The sequence below is a fragment of the Periplaneta americana genome, chromosome 2 (genome assembly GCF_040183065.1).
Source record: "Periplaneta americana isolate PAMFEO1 chromosome 2, P.americana_PAMFEO1_priV1, whole genome shotgun sequence".
In the NCBI taxonomy this organism is placed as follows: Eukaryota; Metazoa; Arthropoda; class Insecta; order Blattodea; family Blattidae; genus Periplaneta; species Periplaneta americana.
In genome coordinates, this window is record NC_091118.1 from 46,590,825 (window position 1) to 46,608,175 (window position 17,351).

Here is a 17,351-nt window from a genome sequence, read left to right on the forward strand (position 1 = left end):
CCACTTACCTCAAATCCATTTTAATATTATCTTTCCATCTACGTCTCGGCCTCCCTAAAGGTCTTTTTCCCTCCGGCCTCCAAACTATCACTCTATATGCATTTCTGGATTCGCCCATACGTGCTACATGCCCTGCCCATCTCAAACGTCTGGATTTAATGTTCCTAATTATGTCAGGTGAAGAATAAAATGCGTGCAGCTCTGCGTTGTGTAACTTTCTCCATTCTCCTGCAACTTCATCCCTCTTAGCCCCAAATATTTTCTTAAGAACCTTATTCTCAAACACCCTTAATCTCTGTTCTTCTCTCAAAGTGAGAGTCCAAGTTTCACAACCATACAGAACAACCGGTAATATAAGTGTTTTATAAATTCCAACTTTCAGATTTTTTGACAGCAGACTAGATGATAAAAGCTTCTCAACCGAATAATAACACGCATTTCCCATATTTATTCTGCGTTTAATTTCCTCCCGAGTGTTATTTATATTTGTTACTGTTGCTCCAAGATATTTGAATTTTTCCACATCTTCGAAATATAAATCTCCAACTTTTATATTCCATTTCGTACAATATTCTCGTCACGAGACATAATCATATACTTTGTCTTTTCGGGATTTACTTCCAAACCGATCGCTTTACTTGCTTCAAGTAAAATTTCCGTGTTTTCCCTAAGCGTTTGTGGATTTTCTCCTAACATATTCACGTCATCCGCATAGACAAGCAGCTGATGTAACCCGTTCAATTTCAAACCCTGCCTGTTATCCTGAACTTTCCTAATGGCATATTCTAGAGCAAAGTTAAAAAGTAAAGGTGATAGTGCATCTCCCTACTTTAGCCCGCAGTGAATTGGAAAAGCATCAGTCAATAAATTGTAACATATCTAAATTACTTCAATATACCCAAATTACCCCGACCCACCCTATTGTCACAATTGATCCAATTATTCCATCACACCTTATCGTGTAATTTGTGGCGGCTTCAGATCATCTCGGTAGTCAGCTTTTGCTCTCTCTCTCTCTCTCTCTCTCTCTCTCTCTCTCTCTCTCTCTCTCGTCAGTCAATTTCTCCCGATCCGCCTCATCAGTTTACAACTGACATTCTCGTCACTTCTTCCCGTCTCGTCAATTCACTGTTTATCAGATTTCTTCCGACTAGCGATAGTTTCGTCAGTTTTCCCCGTCGGCTCCCCCTTCCCCCTCAGCCGGTGCGCGTGCTCGTGGAGGGGATGACTCAATCAATAAGCCGGGCGGGCGGCATATCCGCGCAGTGCTGCGACATGGCCGATCGTGGCAGGAACGGTGAGAAGAGCGCCTCGCGCGCCGTCGTTCTGGCGCGGATGCTGCAGCTCCTGTGCGACGATGGAGTCCTCGAGCCCTCCAGAAAGAGCCCTATCGTGCGCTTCCAGCACCCACACAAGTTACAGGTGCGTAATATCGCAATTGAGATAAAACACGTCCACGTTGATAAAGAAGATAACCTTGAATGTGCAGATAGTACCGGATTCGGACTAAAGACGTCCAGGGTTCAGCCCAGAGGAGCATCTGGTCTGTTATTCAAGCGAAACGTTATGCTAAAATTACTGTCCCATACTCATGCCATAAGTATCTATTTCTGTTATTATCACGTCACCATTGTTAGTGTTGCATTTTGTCTGTAGTTGTAAATAATCCGTCTGCAAAACGAGGGTACCCGAATTCAATTCCCAGTAGGGAAACCGAAAATTATCTTCCTCCCATATGGATAGGAGTGAAGTTGTTTTATATAAATATTTATAAATAAATATACATAAATCCAACCTATATCCGTTAATTTTACTACAGAAAAAAGTATTAAAAATTTGTTTAAAAAAAAGCAGAAAGATTACCCAACTGAAGTGTTGTTTAAACATTTCAAACTTTTCAACATTAAACAAATTTATTATTTTATTTTATTAAAATATGTTCACAGAAATCTTAACTTTTAAAGATATATACATAAATATAGAACTAAAAATATGAATTCTCTGCGTTTATCTGAACCCAAATGTAAAAGCAATGCAGCTTCTTATCATAGTTTGGGTTTAAACATATGAAACACTTTTTAATCTGTATTCATACTCAATTTTATTTTTGTCTGTATTGGAATCCCCTCCTGAGCACGAGTCTTACTTATTCAGGAGTGGGTTAGTTTAACTTTCATTGTATTAACTTGTATTCATTTCAAACTTCAATTAAATAAATAAGTAAATTAATTAATTAATTAATAGTAGAGTGACACGATGAGCTTAAACTGCCCGGGTTCAAGGTCAGGTAGAAATGAGATTGAGTTTTCTATAGCACGCGACAATGAAGGTTTTTTTTTACGAATAAAGTGGAAAAATGGTCTAATTTTCGAAGGGAAGGTGGTTTGGAATATGAAGAATCATATAGCATGTCAGTTGACTTGAAAACATATTACAAAATAGCTACAAATTGGAAAGAATTGATCGGTATAGATAACCTAAAAGTGATTATTTCGATTGTGTTTGTTGGGTAAAGGGAGATGTCAAAAATGAGTTTTGAAATAAATGGAAATTAAACTTCGAACTCTTATTGCAAATGATTTTCTACACAAATAAAACACATGAAATGCTAGTATTACTTTTTTTTTTTGCACACCCACGTGTAAAATTTAACTTGTCCATTCACCAGGGGAACAACACCATTTGCATAAAAAATGACAACTCTTTTTAATCGAACATCATCCAGTGGAACAGAGGTAAGACACTTCAAAATGAATGCGAAAGGCATATTTCACTTTACTTAGTGTATTCAAGGCATAGGCCTACCAAAAGCCTAAACTAACCTAATCTAACCTGTCACAGATTCGTATATGCAAGTCATACTAAAAGCCCAAACTAATCTGTCATAGATTCATATAAGTAAGGCATACGAATAACTAAACTAGCCCAACTAGCTTCCCACGCCGTAGAACTTTGAAAAATGCAAGTTGGAAGTTCCAGTGTCGCATGCTACAGAAAAGCCGAGGTTTTTATCTCGTATCTTCCAGGATATCTCAGACTACCTGTTAGTTCTCGTCTCAAAAATAGGGACGAAATGGGACAAATGGACTAAACCTTGAAGTAGTTCATGACTATGTTCAGTGGCGCCAACTTATATGGGCCCGAGCCCACCCAATAATTTGTCTTCTTCTTCTTCTTCCTCTTCCTCTGATCACATATCAAGCCTGGTGGCCTGTTACGGTCTCATTCCATCGTTTCAGCGGACGGCCCAAAGATATTATTATTATTATTATTATTATTATTATTATTATTATTATTACAACTTACTGGCTTTTAAGAAACCCGGAGGTTCATTGCCGCCCTCACATAAGCCCGCCATTGGTCCCTATCCTAAGCAAGATTAATCCAGTCTCTACCATCATATCCCAATTCCCTCAAATCCATTTTAATATCTTCCCATCTACGTCTCGACCTCCCCAAAGGTCTTTTTCCCTCCAGCATCCCAACTAACACTTTATATGCATTTCTGGATTCGCCCATACGTGCTACATGCCCTCCCCATCTCAAACGTCTGGATTTAATGTTCATAATTATGACAGGTGAAGAATACAATGCGTGCAGTTCTGCATTGTGTACTTTCTCCATTCTTCTGTAACTTCATCCCTCTTAGCCACAAATATTTTCCTAAGCACCTTATTCTCAAACACCATTAACCTATGTTCCTCTCTCAAAGTGACAGTCCAAGTTTCACAACCATAGAGAACAACCGGTAATATAACTCTTTTATAAATTCTAGCTTTCAGATTTATTGACAGCAGACTGGATGATAAAAGCCTCTCAACCGAATAATAACAGGCATTTCCCATATTTATTCTGCGTTTAATTTCCTCCCGAGTGTCATTTATATTTGTTACTGTTGCTCCCAGGTATTTGAATTTTTCTACCTCTTCAAAGGATAAATTTCCAATTTTTATATTTTCATTTCGTACAATAGGCCTATTCTTGTCATGAGACATAATCATATACTTTGTCTTTTCGGGATTTACTTCCAAACCTATCTCTTTACTTGCTTCAAGTAAACTTCCCATGTTTTCCCTAATCGTTTGCGGATTTTCTCCTAACATATTCACGCCATCAGCACAGACAAGCAGCTGATGTAACCCGTTCAATTATTATTATTATTATTATTATTATTATTATTATTATTATTATTATTATTACGAATAAGCCCATTTAGCACTATGCAAAGTACTTAGAGGCGTTTCTTTGCCCACAGTTGTCTCTTTCTTTGGCTGTGGACTTCTTTCCTCTCTTCAGTCCACATTGTTCCAGTCTTTTTTGTCGGTTTTTTCTCTTTGTCAACTTGCCAATTTTTAAAATTTGATTCCAAAATCTCTCTGTTTAAGATGTCTTCTTGTGTGATTGCTGCTATTTTAAGTCATTTTTTTATTTCGCCAATCCATTTTATAGCATGTTTGTGCTTTGCTCTTATTTTCATAAAATTCAACTACACTTATTTGTTTTCCGAGTATGTCGGGGTTCATTCTTTTGATGTGTCCGTAAAATTTTAACCTTTTTTTTTTTTTTTTCCTAATGTCACTATGACTTTTGGGCCAAAAATTTTCCTTAAGATTTTGGATTTTTTTTTCGACATCTGCTTTTCTATTCAAAATAAAATTAATGTTCCAAGAGACATTCTGGTTTAGTGACGTGTTTATAATGTCTTAGTTTTGTATGTTTGGATATGCACTTTTTATTGTAAATATTTTCAGTAAGCCGAAATGCTGTCTCCATTTTTTTTGGCATTTAATTTCGTTCGCTTTTGTTTCAACTCCAATTTCCTATCATTTCGCCGAGGTATTTACATTGTGGGACTCGTTTAATTTTACCATATTTGGTTCCAGGTAACGTATTCGAAGGATATCTGGAGACAGATTTTCTCCGCGATTTCTATTTTGGAATTTTTTTTCTTTTTCTTCTAGCAGTTCAATCTGTTTTTTCAGCTGTTATGACGTCATGAGGTAAAATTGCTAATTCGTCTGCAAATGCTAGGCAATCTATCTTTAATTTTCCTCTGCCTAAATTGATTGGTTGATTAATTTTGAGGATTGTTTTTTTGTTTACACCACTCTTGTATTACTTTCTCAAGTATATTGTTGAAAAGTAATGTACAGAGTCCATCTTCTTGTCTTACTCCTGTTTTTACTTCGAAAGGTATTGAAATTTTCCCCATAAACTTAACTTTAGACTTTGTATTTGTCAGTTTCGCTTTTATGATTGCAAGAGTTTTGCGGTCAAATTAAGTTATTATTATTATTATTATTATTATTATTATTATTATTATTATTATTATTATTATTATTATTATTATTATTGTTATTATTATTATTATTATTATTGTTATTATTATTATTATTGTTATTATTATTATTATTATTATTATTATTATTATTATTATTATTAGATTTATTTATTTATTTAAACTTATAACTCGTGTTTCAGCTCACCCAATGTTTTCCAAAAGTTGCCGCCACTGACTATATTTATCATCTATGCCTAACAACCATACGAGCAAATAACTCTTGTATAGGCCTATTTGTATAAGTACTGATACAGTAACTTTTATTTTGAAAACGGTCTAAAGATTTTCTAGACTTTTGGAAAACCCATTTAGTTACAGTGATTCCTTTATTAAGACTATTACACTCTTACTACGTCATACTACTTTTGACCAATAAAACGGTACGAAAGGACGTATGTCAACCAATCATGGCTGCTTATCGCACAATTTTATCGCGTCCCTAGCATTTGTTTAATTTTATCGCGTCCCTAGCATTGAAACTGCGCTGGTCTGGACGTCAAAAAAATATATATATAATTACAAACCACTCCAGTCGATGCACAGCAGTTTCAAATATGACTCGCATTGGCATTCAAGAACAAGAATTAATAAAAATCACTGATCATACCTATGCATCTTCAGAAATCCGATTTACAAATAAATGAAGAGCACCATTCGGAAATCCTGAATAAGTTGAATACACCATGTAGGCCTAAATCAACGAGTTCCACTTCTATTACGCACACGTCCAATATAACATCAATTGAACCACCAACCACATTCAAATTTGAAAATTGTGCATTCAATAATTATTCCTTTTAAAATTATTCATGTTTATTTTTTATGTCATCGTCGTTAATTAAAACTTTTCTAACACTTGTGTATATTAGTTAGGTTATGTTATAGCTTCTGCTCTCAGAGGATAAAAAGAACTTCTGCTATATGATATTATGGATAGTCACGTACCGGTATCAGAGATTGTCTAATATTAAGATTTATTGAATAGTAATCATTACAGTGTCTGTATAAAGACACTACTGCCATCTAGCATGCATCTAGCGTAATATTTGCAATGTTGAGATGGTACAATAATACATTTGAAGACAGTTGTATTTTCGTAAGTCAATTAATATTTTATTGCATTGGAGTACTTCGTTACTTCTAATCTTTATATACTTTCTTCTAATCGTGTAATAGTCAATTAAATCCCACTCGAGTTCTGATTTTCTCTAGATTAATCAAAACGTCTAGTGAGATTACTGTTGATAAATTTACATATAGAAATCTGTTATTTCACAATGCATGTGCAGTGTTTCCAACTTCGGTAGTTTTCCACTCAATCTGATGGTTTTTATTGGTTGTGTTCAGAGAGAAAAATTTTCATAATTTTTTAAAGATTTGTACAGTGTTTTTTTAGAACCTCCATTTGCGACGTGAACGCTGGAGAAAATGCCAATAAATAAATCTCAACAACACTGACAACAATACCACTATCGGTGTCTGGTAGAGTTCTCGGGTAGCTCAGTTGGTAGAGAGTTGGTACGTTAACCAAAGGTCCCGGGTTCGATACTCGGCCCCGGAACAATTTTTCCCTCGAAGTTATTCAAATCAACTTTACAGGGAGTTATACCTGAAAGCTTGATTTGCATAATACACGTCACTGTTCGTTAACAGAAAACCACAATTTAAGTCACATAGAGTTAGTGTGCACTCAATGCTGGTTGCTTGAAGGTTGTCAGCCCACTTTGAGGCCTGTGGATAAAGGAGGAGAAATTGGATCGGTGTCTAGTAGAGGTCCCGGGTAGCTCAGTTGGTAGAGCGTTGGTACATTTAACCAAAGGTCCCGAGTTCAATACCCGGCCTCGAAACAATTTTTCCCCTCGAAATTATTCAACAATACCACAGTCTGAAAATTTTCATTCATTCCGTTTTCAGCTTCTCTTGACTTGGTTATTAGAGGAGATAAATTCGCTCCGGTGCCGGGGATCGAACCCGGGCCCTTGGTTCTGCGTCCCAAGTGCTCTAACCGTTGAGCTACGCCGAAGTTCAATCCACAGCACCGGATCGAATCCCTCTCCTCTAGTGTTTTTCCCTTTGTGGCCTGACTCCAAGTTCGACATATATGTTGACATATATTAAGTCAACTGCCATTATACAAAGAGCGCACTCAATTGAGTGACTTGGTGTCCGGGATTCCACAGTATTATGTACTGCTGGGTGAAGAATCTACGTAAAGATCAATTTTTGGTCTTGCAGAATAGCTGTATCTGTTACGGTAACAATGGTCGATCCGGTGCTTTGGATTGAACTTCGGCGTAGCTCATTGGTTAGAGCACTTGGTACGTAGAACCAAGGACCTGGATTCGATCCCTGGCGCCGGAGCGAATTTTTCTCTAATAACTATTGTTACCATGACAGATATATTCTGTAGGACCAAAAATTAATCTTTACGTATATTCTTTTGAATTGCCAAATAGGAATAAAAAATTAACAAAATTAAGGTTGTTTGTCTGAATTGACAGCGGGTTGCCCGTGAAAAAATTGAACTTAACAATAACCGCAGTAACAGTAGTCCTCTGTCTTTTAAGGATTATGCCGCTGTGATTAAGGCATCCTTAATCATGGAAAAAAGAAAGCGACGTTCGTTCAGAAATTTAGAAAAAAAAAAATGGCTGGAAAATGTATCCCAACAACATGGAGGAATTCAGTACCACAGCCGAACAGCTTTCGTCTTAATCTTGATGATTTTAGTATGACAATCTTTGAGCACAACAAAACCCCCTTTTATCGACATATGATGCTCTTCCAGGTGCTTATTATATTAATGTTGTATTTTTAATTTGTAATGATTTCGTTAACTTAAAAGTGATGAACAAATCTACAGAACCTAAGAGTCAAACAAGATTTATAATAATAATAATAATAATAATAATAATAATAATAATAATAATAATAATAATAATAATAATAATAATAATAATAATAATAATAATGGTTTATTTTAACTGGCAGAGTTAAGGCCATTCGGCCTTCTCTTCCACTCAACCAGTATGATAAAAAATTACTACAGTGCTATGAATATAACATAATTAATACAATACAATACAATACAATACAATACAATTCAAAGCAATACAATACTACAAATACAAGACAATATAATACATAATTAATATAATACAATGACAATTCTTTTCGTCTTCACAACACCAATAAAATAATTATGTAATAATAATAATAATAATAATAATAATAATAATAATAATAATAATAATGATAGTCATATCTAAATTAAATTAAATTATTAAGCTCGATCACAAGTATAATTTCAATTTGACTGCGCCCGTAAGAAATCGTTTAGCCTTTTCTTGAAAGTGGTTATTGTCTGGCAGCCCCTAATCTTCTGAGGTAGAGAATTCCATTGACGGGGAACTGAGACAGTAAAAGAGGATGAATAGTGGGATGTTCTATGGGCAGGAATTGCTAGGATTTGGCTCTCCTGTGACCTGGTGTTTAGATTGTGACTGGAGGATAAGTAGTTAAACCGGGAACGAAGATAATTTGGAGTAGAAGTGTGGAGAACTCGAAACAGAAGAGAGAGCGAATGAAGTGTTCTACGGTTACTAAGTTGCAGCCAGGATAAAGATTTGAACGAGGGTGTAATGTGGTCAAATTTGTGAGCATTACTGATGAATCTGACACACATATTGTGCACACGCTGCAGCTTGTTCGAAAGGTCAGTTGCCAAGTCTGTAAATATTACGTCGCAATAGTCAATAGATTTCTGAGAGGACCGAACGAATAGCTAAAATCTCACGATCTTTTAGGAGACGAAACAGATGACGGCCTAAATCTAGAATAATGGTACTGTACTAATGTCAGTCTGATGTTTTCTGCTGTCTGACGCGTAAGACTCGACGTCGCACAGTGATCCTTTCACGCTATCTGGCCGCGCAAAATTCGATTCAGTATTAAAATGATGTAGAAATATTAAAATAACAATTTGTAGGCCTACATATGTTAAACATTTTCTTTACCCATATCGACATGATTCGAATTCAATTTAGGCTTAATATTAACTCTCAATCATAGACATACAGGCTAGGAATTCTATAGGCAACAATACTGTAGGACTTCAGGTCTTCATCACTGCATGAATGAAATATGTAAGTAAAATACATGGAAAAAATCGGTTACATTGCAATTTTTATTTTAATTGGACTCTTAACTTCACACATGACATAATCTATACTATTAATAAATCTGTAGCCGAAATTTTTCTGGTAATTTTCGATTTTCCAAAAATAATTGGTCCTAACATATAATTAACCACACTGAAACCGAAAATCGCTTTTTTGAAATTTTTGTTTGTATGTCTGTCTGTCTGTCTGTCTGTCTGTCTGTCTGTCTGTCTGTCTGTTTGTTACCTTTTCACGCGATAATGGCTGAACGGATTTCGATGAAAATTGGAATATAAATTAAGTTCGTTGTAACTTAGATTTTAGGCTATATGGCATTCAAAATACATTATTTAAAAGGGGGGTTATAAGGGGGCCTGAATAAAATAAATCGAAATATCTCGCTTATTATTGATTTTTGTGAAAAATGTTACATAATAAAAGTTTCTTTAAAAATAATTTTCGATAAGTTTTATTCCTTGAAAAATGTTGATAGGACTGATATTTAATGAGATAAATGAGTTTTAAAATTAAAATAACTGCATCTAAGGCCGTGTAATGAATTAAAAAACAAATGACTTCGTCTATAAGGGGCCTTGGACAGCAGCAATCGAAAGCTATAAAAGATAGCCTATAGAGAATGTTTCTGTGTTTGTATGAAGTAATATCGGAAGCTAAATTAACCGATTTGTATAATTAATTATTATTTCACCATTGGAAAGTGTAGTTTCTCTAGATGGACATAATGCTATAATGTTATTACAGTAACTTCCGATATAATATAATATAATATAATATAATATAATATAATATAATATAATATAATATAATATAATATGTAATATTATATAATATAATTTAAGTTATTTGAAGGGTTCAGAACCATAGTGGGCCAAGCGCCATTTACTGAATACGTAGAAAACAAGGGTTAAAATTAAGTTATTACCATAATTCAATGGAAACCTATAACAAGTAAAATAAAATATACACATTAAATCTAAATGATATCAATCTTCATTAAACTATGGTTGCATGTAATAAAAATTAAGACACATGTTAAAGGAATTGTCATTGCACCAAATGAGTGTCTCTGGACCAAAATGACCTCATTTTAATTATTTAAATACAATTTAAATTAAGTACCATATTAAACGATTTATCTTTCTATCAAACACGAATGTTCCCTGGATCAAACGTCCTATTTTAATTATGTACTTTATATTTATTTCTAACAGGTGCAGCGGAGCGCACGGGTACGGCTAGTATTTCAATAAAAACACTAGCCTACATGGTTTCCTTTATGTTAATAAAGCAAGATATTTCACTAAAATCAGATGAGTACATTTTCTTTCCGTACAGAAAGTAGTGGGCGCCCAAATTTTAGCAAGTTTTTCATTAAAACTAGATACACGTCAGTATATTTATATATTCACAATAATGATTTCACCATTACAGTCGCAGTGGGCGCGTGCCATTCCTGCAGCTATGTGTTACCCTTGATTAGCCGTGGCGAAAATGTGACTCACGAGCACATTGTGGCTCGCAATGATAGCTGTACATTTCTCTTGCTTCCTACCTCCCCCAGCCCCCACCCACTCACTCACTGGAGTCAAACTAAGTTCCATTTGTCTCTGACCTACGAGTGGCGTATCATCGCACTGTCTCTCTCGAAAGTTTCAAGTAGTATGGGAGGACGCATTTCTTTGCTGCCAATATGATGAGAATATTAAATGTATGATTTGTTCACTAATATTACGAGGAAAACGATTGTATAACATAAAACGGCATTATACTACATGTTACTCATGAAACATGTAAAGGTTAAGTATTATTATTATTATTATTATTATTATTATTATTATTATTATTATTATCTCTGTACGTCGATCCTTTTTCAGCAGATGTAAGAAGAATGCGATTAGATCTTCAATTTAAACGCACAGATTTACAATGTGATGTTAAATGAAAGCTAGATGTAAGGACTTGACAGATGTTGAACTTTTCAAATTTTTGCCAAAAAATAAATATCCGAAGCTTCGTTCTTTCGCTTGCTCTGTTGAAGTCATGTTCTTTACAACTTACGTTAGTGAAAAATTACTTTCAACAATGAAAATACCCAGTAAAAACCAAATTTAGATCACGACTGATAGACAAATACCTTCGTGATCAACTACGACTGGCAGTAAGTGACATAATTCCTGATTTCGAAACTCTGTCGCAGAGACATTCTGAAGACAGTTAATTTTAGGTTGTGATAATGTGTCCTATGTTTTCTCATTCATTTCTTTCTTCGTCACACGTACTAAACATTAGTTTGTAACCTTATACTGTATCAATCAAATTATATTGACGTGCTTGACTTAAGGAAAATGAAAGTCCGTTAATAAGTCAGACAGTTGCTTCACTTCCCCTTCGGGTGTCCGTCTCCCTCCATTAGGTGCTATGCACGTTGAAGGTTACACAGGAGCTCGGCGCACGATCACATTTTCGCCACGGCTGGTGCAAATAATGTTTGAACAATGTAGACCTGCATTCTTTATCATAATGTAAATAGTAAAAATAGCGTATTCTACTGCATATAGTTTAAATAATATAAATTGTAAATATTAGTGTAACTGAACGTGGTCTATGTTTTGTTATTCCCAGCTTGACAAAACAAGATTCGCGTGAGCAGACAGAAGTACTTCGCTTGCTACATGCACGCACTCGTACGTTATAGTAAAAAAAACTCCAGTAATACTTAACCTTGTAGACTCCTGGGACAAAATACGGTCCCTATTCGTAACACTTGACCTACTAACAAACAGAAAAAAGCAACAAACAAAACAAAGGAAAAACAGAGTGGAGACGTGCATAAGGAATTCCTTCAAGTGTAAACCTAAACTCTCACAGAATCAACGAAATCTTACGAAGGGGACTTAGTGTATGGCAGCAGGTCTTTTTTTTTGTCTAAGACTGTACACGTCTGTTTCGATTATGTAGCTCCGTCCAAGGTAATGGGCCTAGCTGTGAAAACAAGCTGACTACAATGTAAATGTTTAGCTTTGTCGGTTCTTCTTATTGATTTTATAATCAATGTAAGACCTACACATATGCATTTTATGGGCCTACTACGACTATGAACTATCGACTGAAACGGCATTTTGAATGCGAGGGAAGAACCGTGGCTAAGAATAGACTTGTCATGTCACGGTCATCGTACCAGGTTCGGGTTCGAAAAGTTGCAAATAAATCATGATGAAACGGGTACTGTAAATATGTAAGCTTGTCATAAACACATTTCTGGAAATTACCTCTGTTTTAGTTTCATACGACAGAAGAATGCTGAGTCAACGAAATAAGAGACTGGTGAAAGGGGAAGTGAAATAAGTGTGGAGCCACCGGCGTGGTTCAGTCGGTTAAGGCGCTTGCCTGCCGGTCTGAAGTTGCGCTCGGGCGCGGGTTCGATCCCCGCTTGGGCTGATTACGTGACTGGGTTTTTTCCGAGTTTTCTCCAACCGTAAGGTGAATGCCAGGTAATCTATGGGGAATCCTCGGCCTCATCTCACCAACCTACCATCCAGCTATCACCAATCTCATCGACGCTAAATAACCTAGTAGTTGATACAGCGTCGTTCTAATTCTAATCTCACTCAACTAATACCTACTTATTAAGAAAAGAATAATTAAAATATGTCTTAATAAACCAATTGATTACTCATCCGAGCTTTTGTTCACTGATTTTAATGTTTTGAAAATTAAATAAATTTATTATATTGCCTTATTAAACTTCATATATAAAAATCGTAATACATTCGAATTGTATCATCATAAATATGGAACTAAAAGATCCGATTTTATACGACTAGAGGAACCAAAGTGTTTCACAAGCACAGCTCTTAGCCATGGTACCTACTTTCGTCCAAGGATATATCCTAGATCATGTATGTAACAGATAGGTCATCGCTATGTTAAAACCGTTTGCACTTTGAAGAGAACAACCGCCAGGATCGCCACCCGTCCGCCGTAAACGAGCACGAGATGGCAGTCCAGTCGCTAATGCAATTCTTTTTTTTTTAAGATGTTTTTATTAAAAGTACCAGGTCTCTTGGACCCTTGCCTGCAATTAATATAGGAATTGTGACGTGACTCCTTATGTAGCAACTAGATGGCAGCGTAGTAAACCTGACAAAAGTTGTTAACTCAAAGCCTATAAGGCCGACCTATCTGGGGTATATATGATCTAGGGTTATATAATAAAATAATTGAAAAATACCCGAATTTAGAAAATTTTAGTTTCAGAAATTTAAAAAATAGCGTTAGGAATTTAATTTTTAAAGAATATATATTGATTTATTGATGTATTTGTATAATTTAAATTGTTAAAATTGAAATTGTATTTTTAAAAAGTTAATTTATTCCTATTTTTTTAACCCACTTTGTGTCAAATAATCATCTTTGTGTTAAGTATGTGTTTACTCCTTCAGGGAATAATTAAGACTATATTAATGTACATGTTATTTTATTAACAATAAACAAAGAACAAAAAAATAACAACTTAAAAAAATAAAATAATAAATGTGGTGAGTAGTGTGTAAGGCGTGTTAGGAGTAAAGGTCTGCACGGGCCGAAATTCTTAGGCCCAATGAACGAGATCCGAAATCCGAGATTGGCTTATAATCATCACCCGGGCCCGATCCGAAACCCGAAGATTATCAGATGAAACAGAAGCCAGAGGCCACAGAGGTGAGGAACAACTCCGAGAGATAGACCTATCACGTCAGTAGAGTATGAAAAAGAGTGGTCCATCAGTCTCCCACGTAAAACAAATAATTAATGCTCTACTATGTCTATGATAGAGAAGAGACTAGGCAAATTCCGTTACGAAATACGGAGTCGAACTAAACAATAACTTACGATACTGGTAGTGTACTGTTCTGGGTGGGTGTCGGGTGGACGTCTAATTGTGTATGCATTAAAATCTTCGTATTATTTTTAATCAGTGTATATTTCGCTGAAAAATATGCTTTGCGTTTCTCTAAGGCCCGAGCCCGGCTCGAACCCGACAAGCGTAAATGAATTTCAACCCGAGCCCGGCCCACGAGTCGGGCAGGCTTGACTCAAGCCCGTGCAGACTTCCAGTCAGGAGTGCGAAACGAGATGGCAGTAGGGAAGAAAAAACAGTCTGTGATCTGAAGAAATGGTGTATCAGTGGGTTGAAATAATAACAGGTTTATATAATGGAAAAATGGAAGTGAACTGATGCACTTTTTCAATGTTATAGAATTGTTTTGATTAAACAGTGGATTCTATGACCATGTTATAAATAAACTGAAACAATATTCTAAGATACGAACGCTTATTGTGATGTGTAAGAAGTGTTTAGACAGTGAATTTAATAATAGGTTAGGTTTTATTGAAATAGTCAATAAGGGTTAGATCTTCTACTGTATCGGATCATTCCATATATCAAATCACCAAGTTACTAAATGCAACACTCAGGCAGAATTTAAATTGGACCAACACGTGGCGGATCACAGTCAACACAGACAAAACACAGATATGCGTCTTCCGCCCAAAACTCCGGACTCGGGTCCTCCAGAACAACCCAATCACAATAGCCAATACTCAACTTCCACTCCAGTGAAATCTCACATATCTAGGAATACCCCTCACCTCCAAACTCTCCTGGACCGAAGTAGCTAAAGAAACCTGGAGGAAATATAACGCAGCCACCAGAGCAATAAGCTACCTAAGTGGCATCAATCGACCCGGTTGTATAACCGAAACACTCCTCCACCTATACAAAGCATTGGTTAGATCCCTATGCATACATCCCTCCATTTTCCTCGCACAAGCCCCTCCAACGACCCAATTGAAATTTGAAGCACGCGAAAGAAGAATTCTCCGCCAAATCTTCCACCTGCACAGACGCACCAGAAATAACACAGTTTACACTACGACAAAAACAAAGCCACTCTTCACACACCTAAACAACATAAACAGGAAATACACACATTCGGCAGTAAATTGCGTATATACAGAACACATCTTCGCAAATCCCCCGAACACAAACAACAGAACAACATTGGAGAAACTCCTCTACAACTACCACCAGCCCCCACCACCAAACTAAAACACACAAACAAAACCGCAAACACGTGTTGGAAATTTGAATACTGTCTGAGAGGACACACGACAGCAACAGAGAGGCAGATCAATAAAATAACACCACACCATGAAAGTCTCCATAACGATTCAGACGCTTCTGCCACCGGAAGGGGAAACTAAAAAAAAAAAAAAAGTATGTATGTATGCACAGTGTTTTGCCCAAGAGCAGGTCTTTAACTGCAAACCCAGCATCTCCCTTTCTTGCTTTCCTCTTAATCTCCCCATATAATACTTTAATGCTGTCTATCAACTGATATCTTTTACCCCGAACTCTTGTCCCGTTCATCATTCCTTAAGCATCCCAAATTAACAAATTAGGCCTACACCAAAATAATAAAAAAAAATAAAGTAAAAAATAAAATAAAATAAATAAAAAGCTAATCACCGCACTCACACACCTACTGGCACTTATGCCAGAAATAGTGTCATACACAGTATGTAAATATATATTTATTATTATTTATGTACAATGGCTGGAGAGGGCATCCTGCGCGTATAAGACCCTAAAACGGCCTCTGGCTCAAAGCCAGTAAAGTTAATAAACATCAACAACATCAACCCGACCGACTCCGATTTCTTTCAAAATTTGAGGGTTTGTTTAACTAAAACTGCCGAGTTTCATATCTCTTGTGCGTTTCGTTTTCTGTCAGTGGCATTTCAAACATGAAGAAAAATCATATTTTTCTAAGCACGCCGCTTCAATTAAAATTATAGGGAAACTCGGCAAATTTGGCAATATGGGAAATTTGGCAATATTCTTGTATTCCTTTTATTGCCAAATTTCCTCCAGAGTTTTAAGAAGTTCAATGACACCTTCATAGAGTGCAACATCTGACTGTACTTTTAGTTTTCGTTTCATCCGAATCCGCGCATTATAGTGACAGATATTGTTACTAATAGAAAGAAGTGTTGAATACTTCCTGTTGACGTGGTGGTTGTGTGGACGTGTGTATACAAAGACGGAAAGAAAGTGTTGTTCATTACCTACGTATGTTTGTGCATTATATATCAAAAGCTGAGATTCCATATTATAGGCAAGTCATTTATATAATTAATATTTTCTGTTAATAACTCATCAGGCCTTAGCTCGTTTTATGTTCTTAGCAAAAAATGTCTTCTCCAGGGTAGTGTGAATTAGTCATTTTCCTTTATAGTGATATATTGCTGCTCTCTTTGAACACGAATGTGTACTCGATGGTAAAATTTAAGAGTAGGGACGTATGAGGGATTTTTATAGTCTTCAATGCAGCACTGTGTGGTATGTTGCAGATATGCCAAGTGAGCGAGGACATTATTCTGAAAAATATTCCAAAGATGATTTGCGGGCTGCGGTTGAGAGTGTCTTGAAAGATAGATGGTCGACTTATAAGGCTTCTAAGAAGTACAATGTGCCCTTTAACAACTTAAAGAGGTTTCAGTATGCATCCTCAGGATTCGATGACGTTGTCATTCCCAAGAAAAGACGACCTCTAGCTCTAACTGTTGAGGAAGAGCAAAAATTGGTGACATATGTAATCAAAATGCAAGAACTTGGGTTTGGGCTATCGGCAAAAGAAATTAGAAGACAACTCTTCAATATAATTAATAAGAGTGGTCGAAAAAATCCATTCAATTATTTTTTATTTATTTATTTATTTATTTATTTATTTATTTATTTTTTTTGCTTTTGTTTTGTGTTTATGATGTTTAGTGACTTCTTGTCT

The 17,351-nt window shown here is 35.8% G+C and overlaps 1 protein-coding gene across 1 annotated transcript in view; it reads left to right on the forward strand.

Annotated features, from left to right (window-relative positions):
• The first annotated feature begins 1,264 nt into the window (after positions 1 to 1,264).
• Positions 1,265 to 17,351, forward strand: part of LOC138693089 (acidic amino acid decarboxylase GADL1-like) — a 99,888-nt gene continuing 83,801 nt past the window's right edge. Inside the window, exon 1 of the mRNA XM_069816697.1 lies at positions 1,265 to 1,422. Within this exon, the coding sequence (XP_069672798.1) occupies positions 1,276 to 1,422 (147 nt within the window). The 5' untranslated portion in view covers positions 1,265 to 1,275. The remainder of the gene's footprint in view (positions 1,423 to 17,351) is intronic.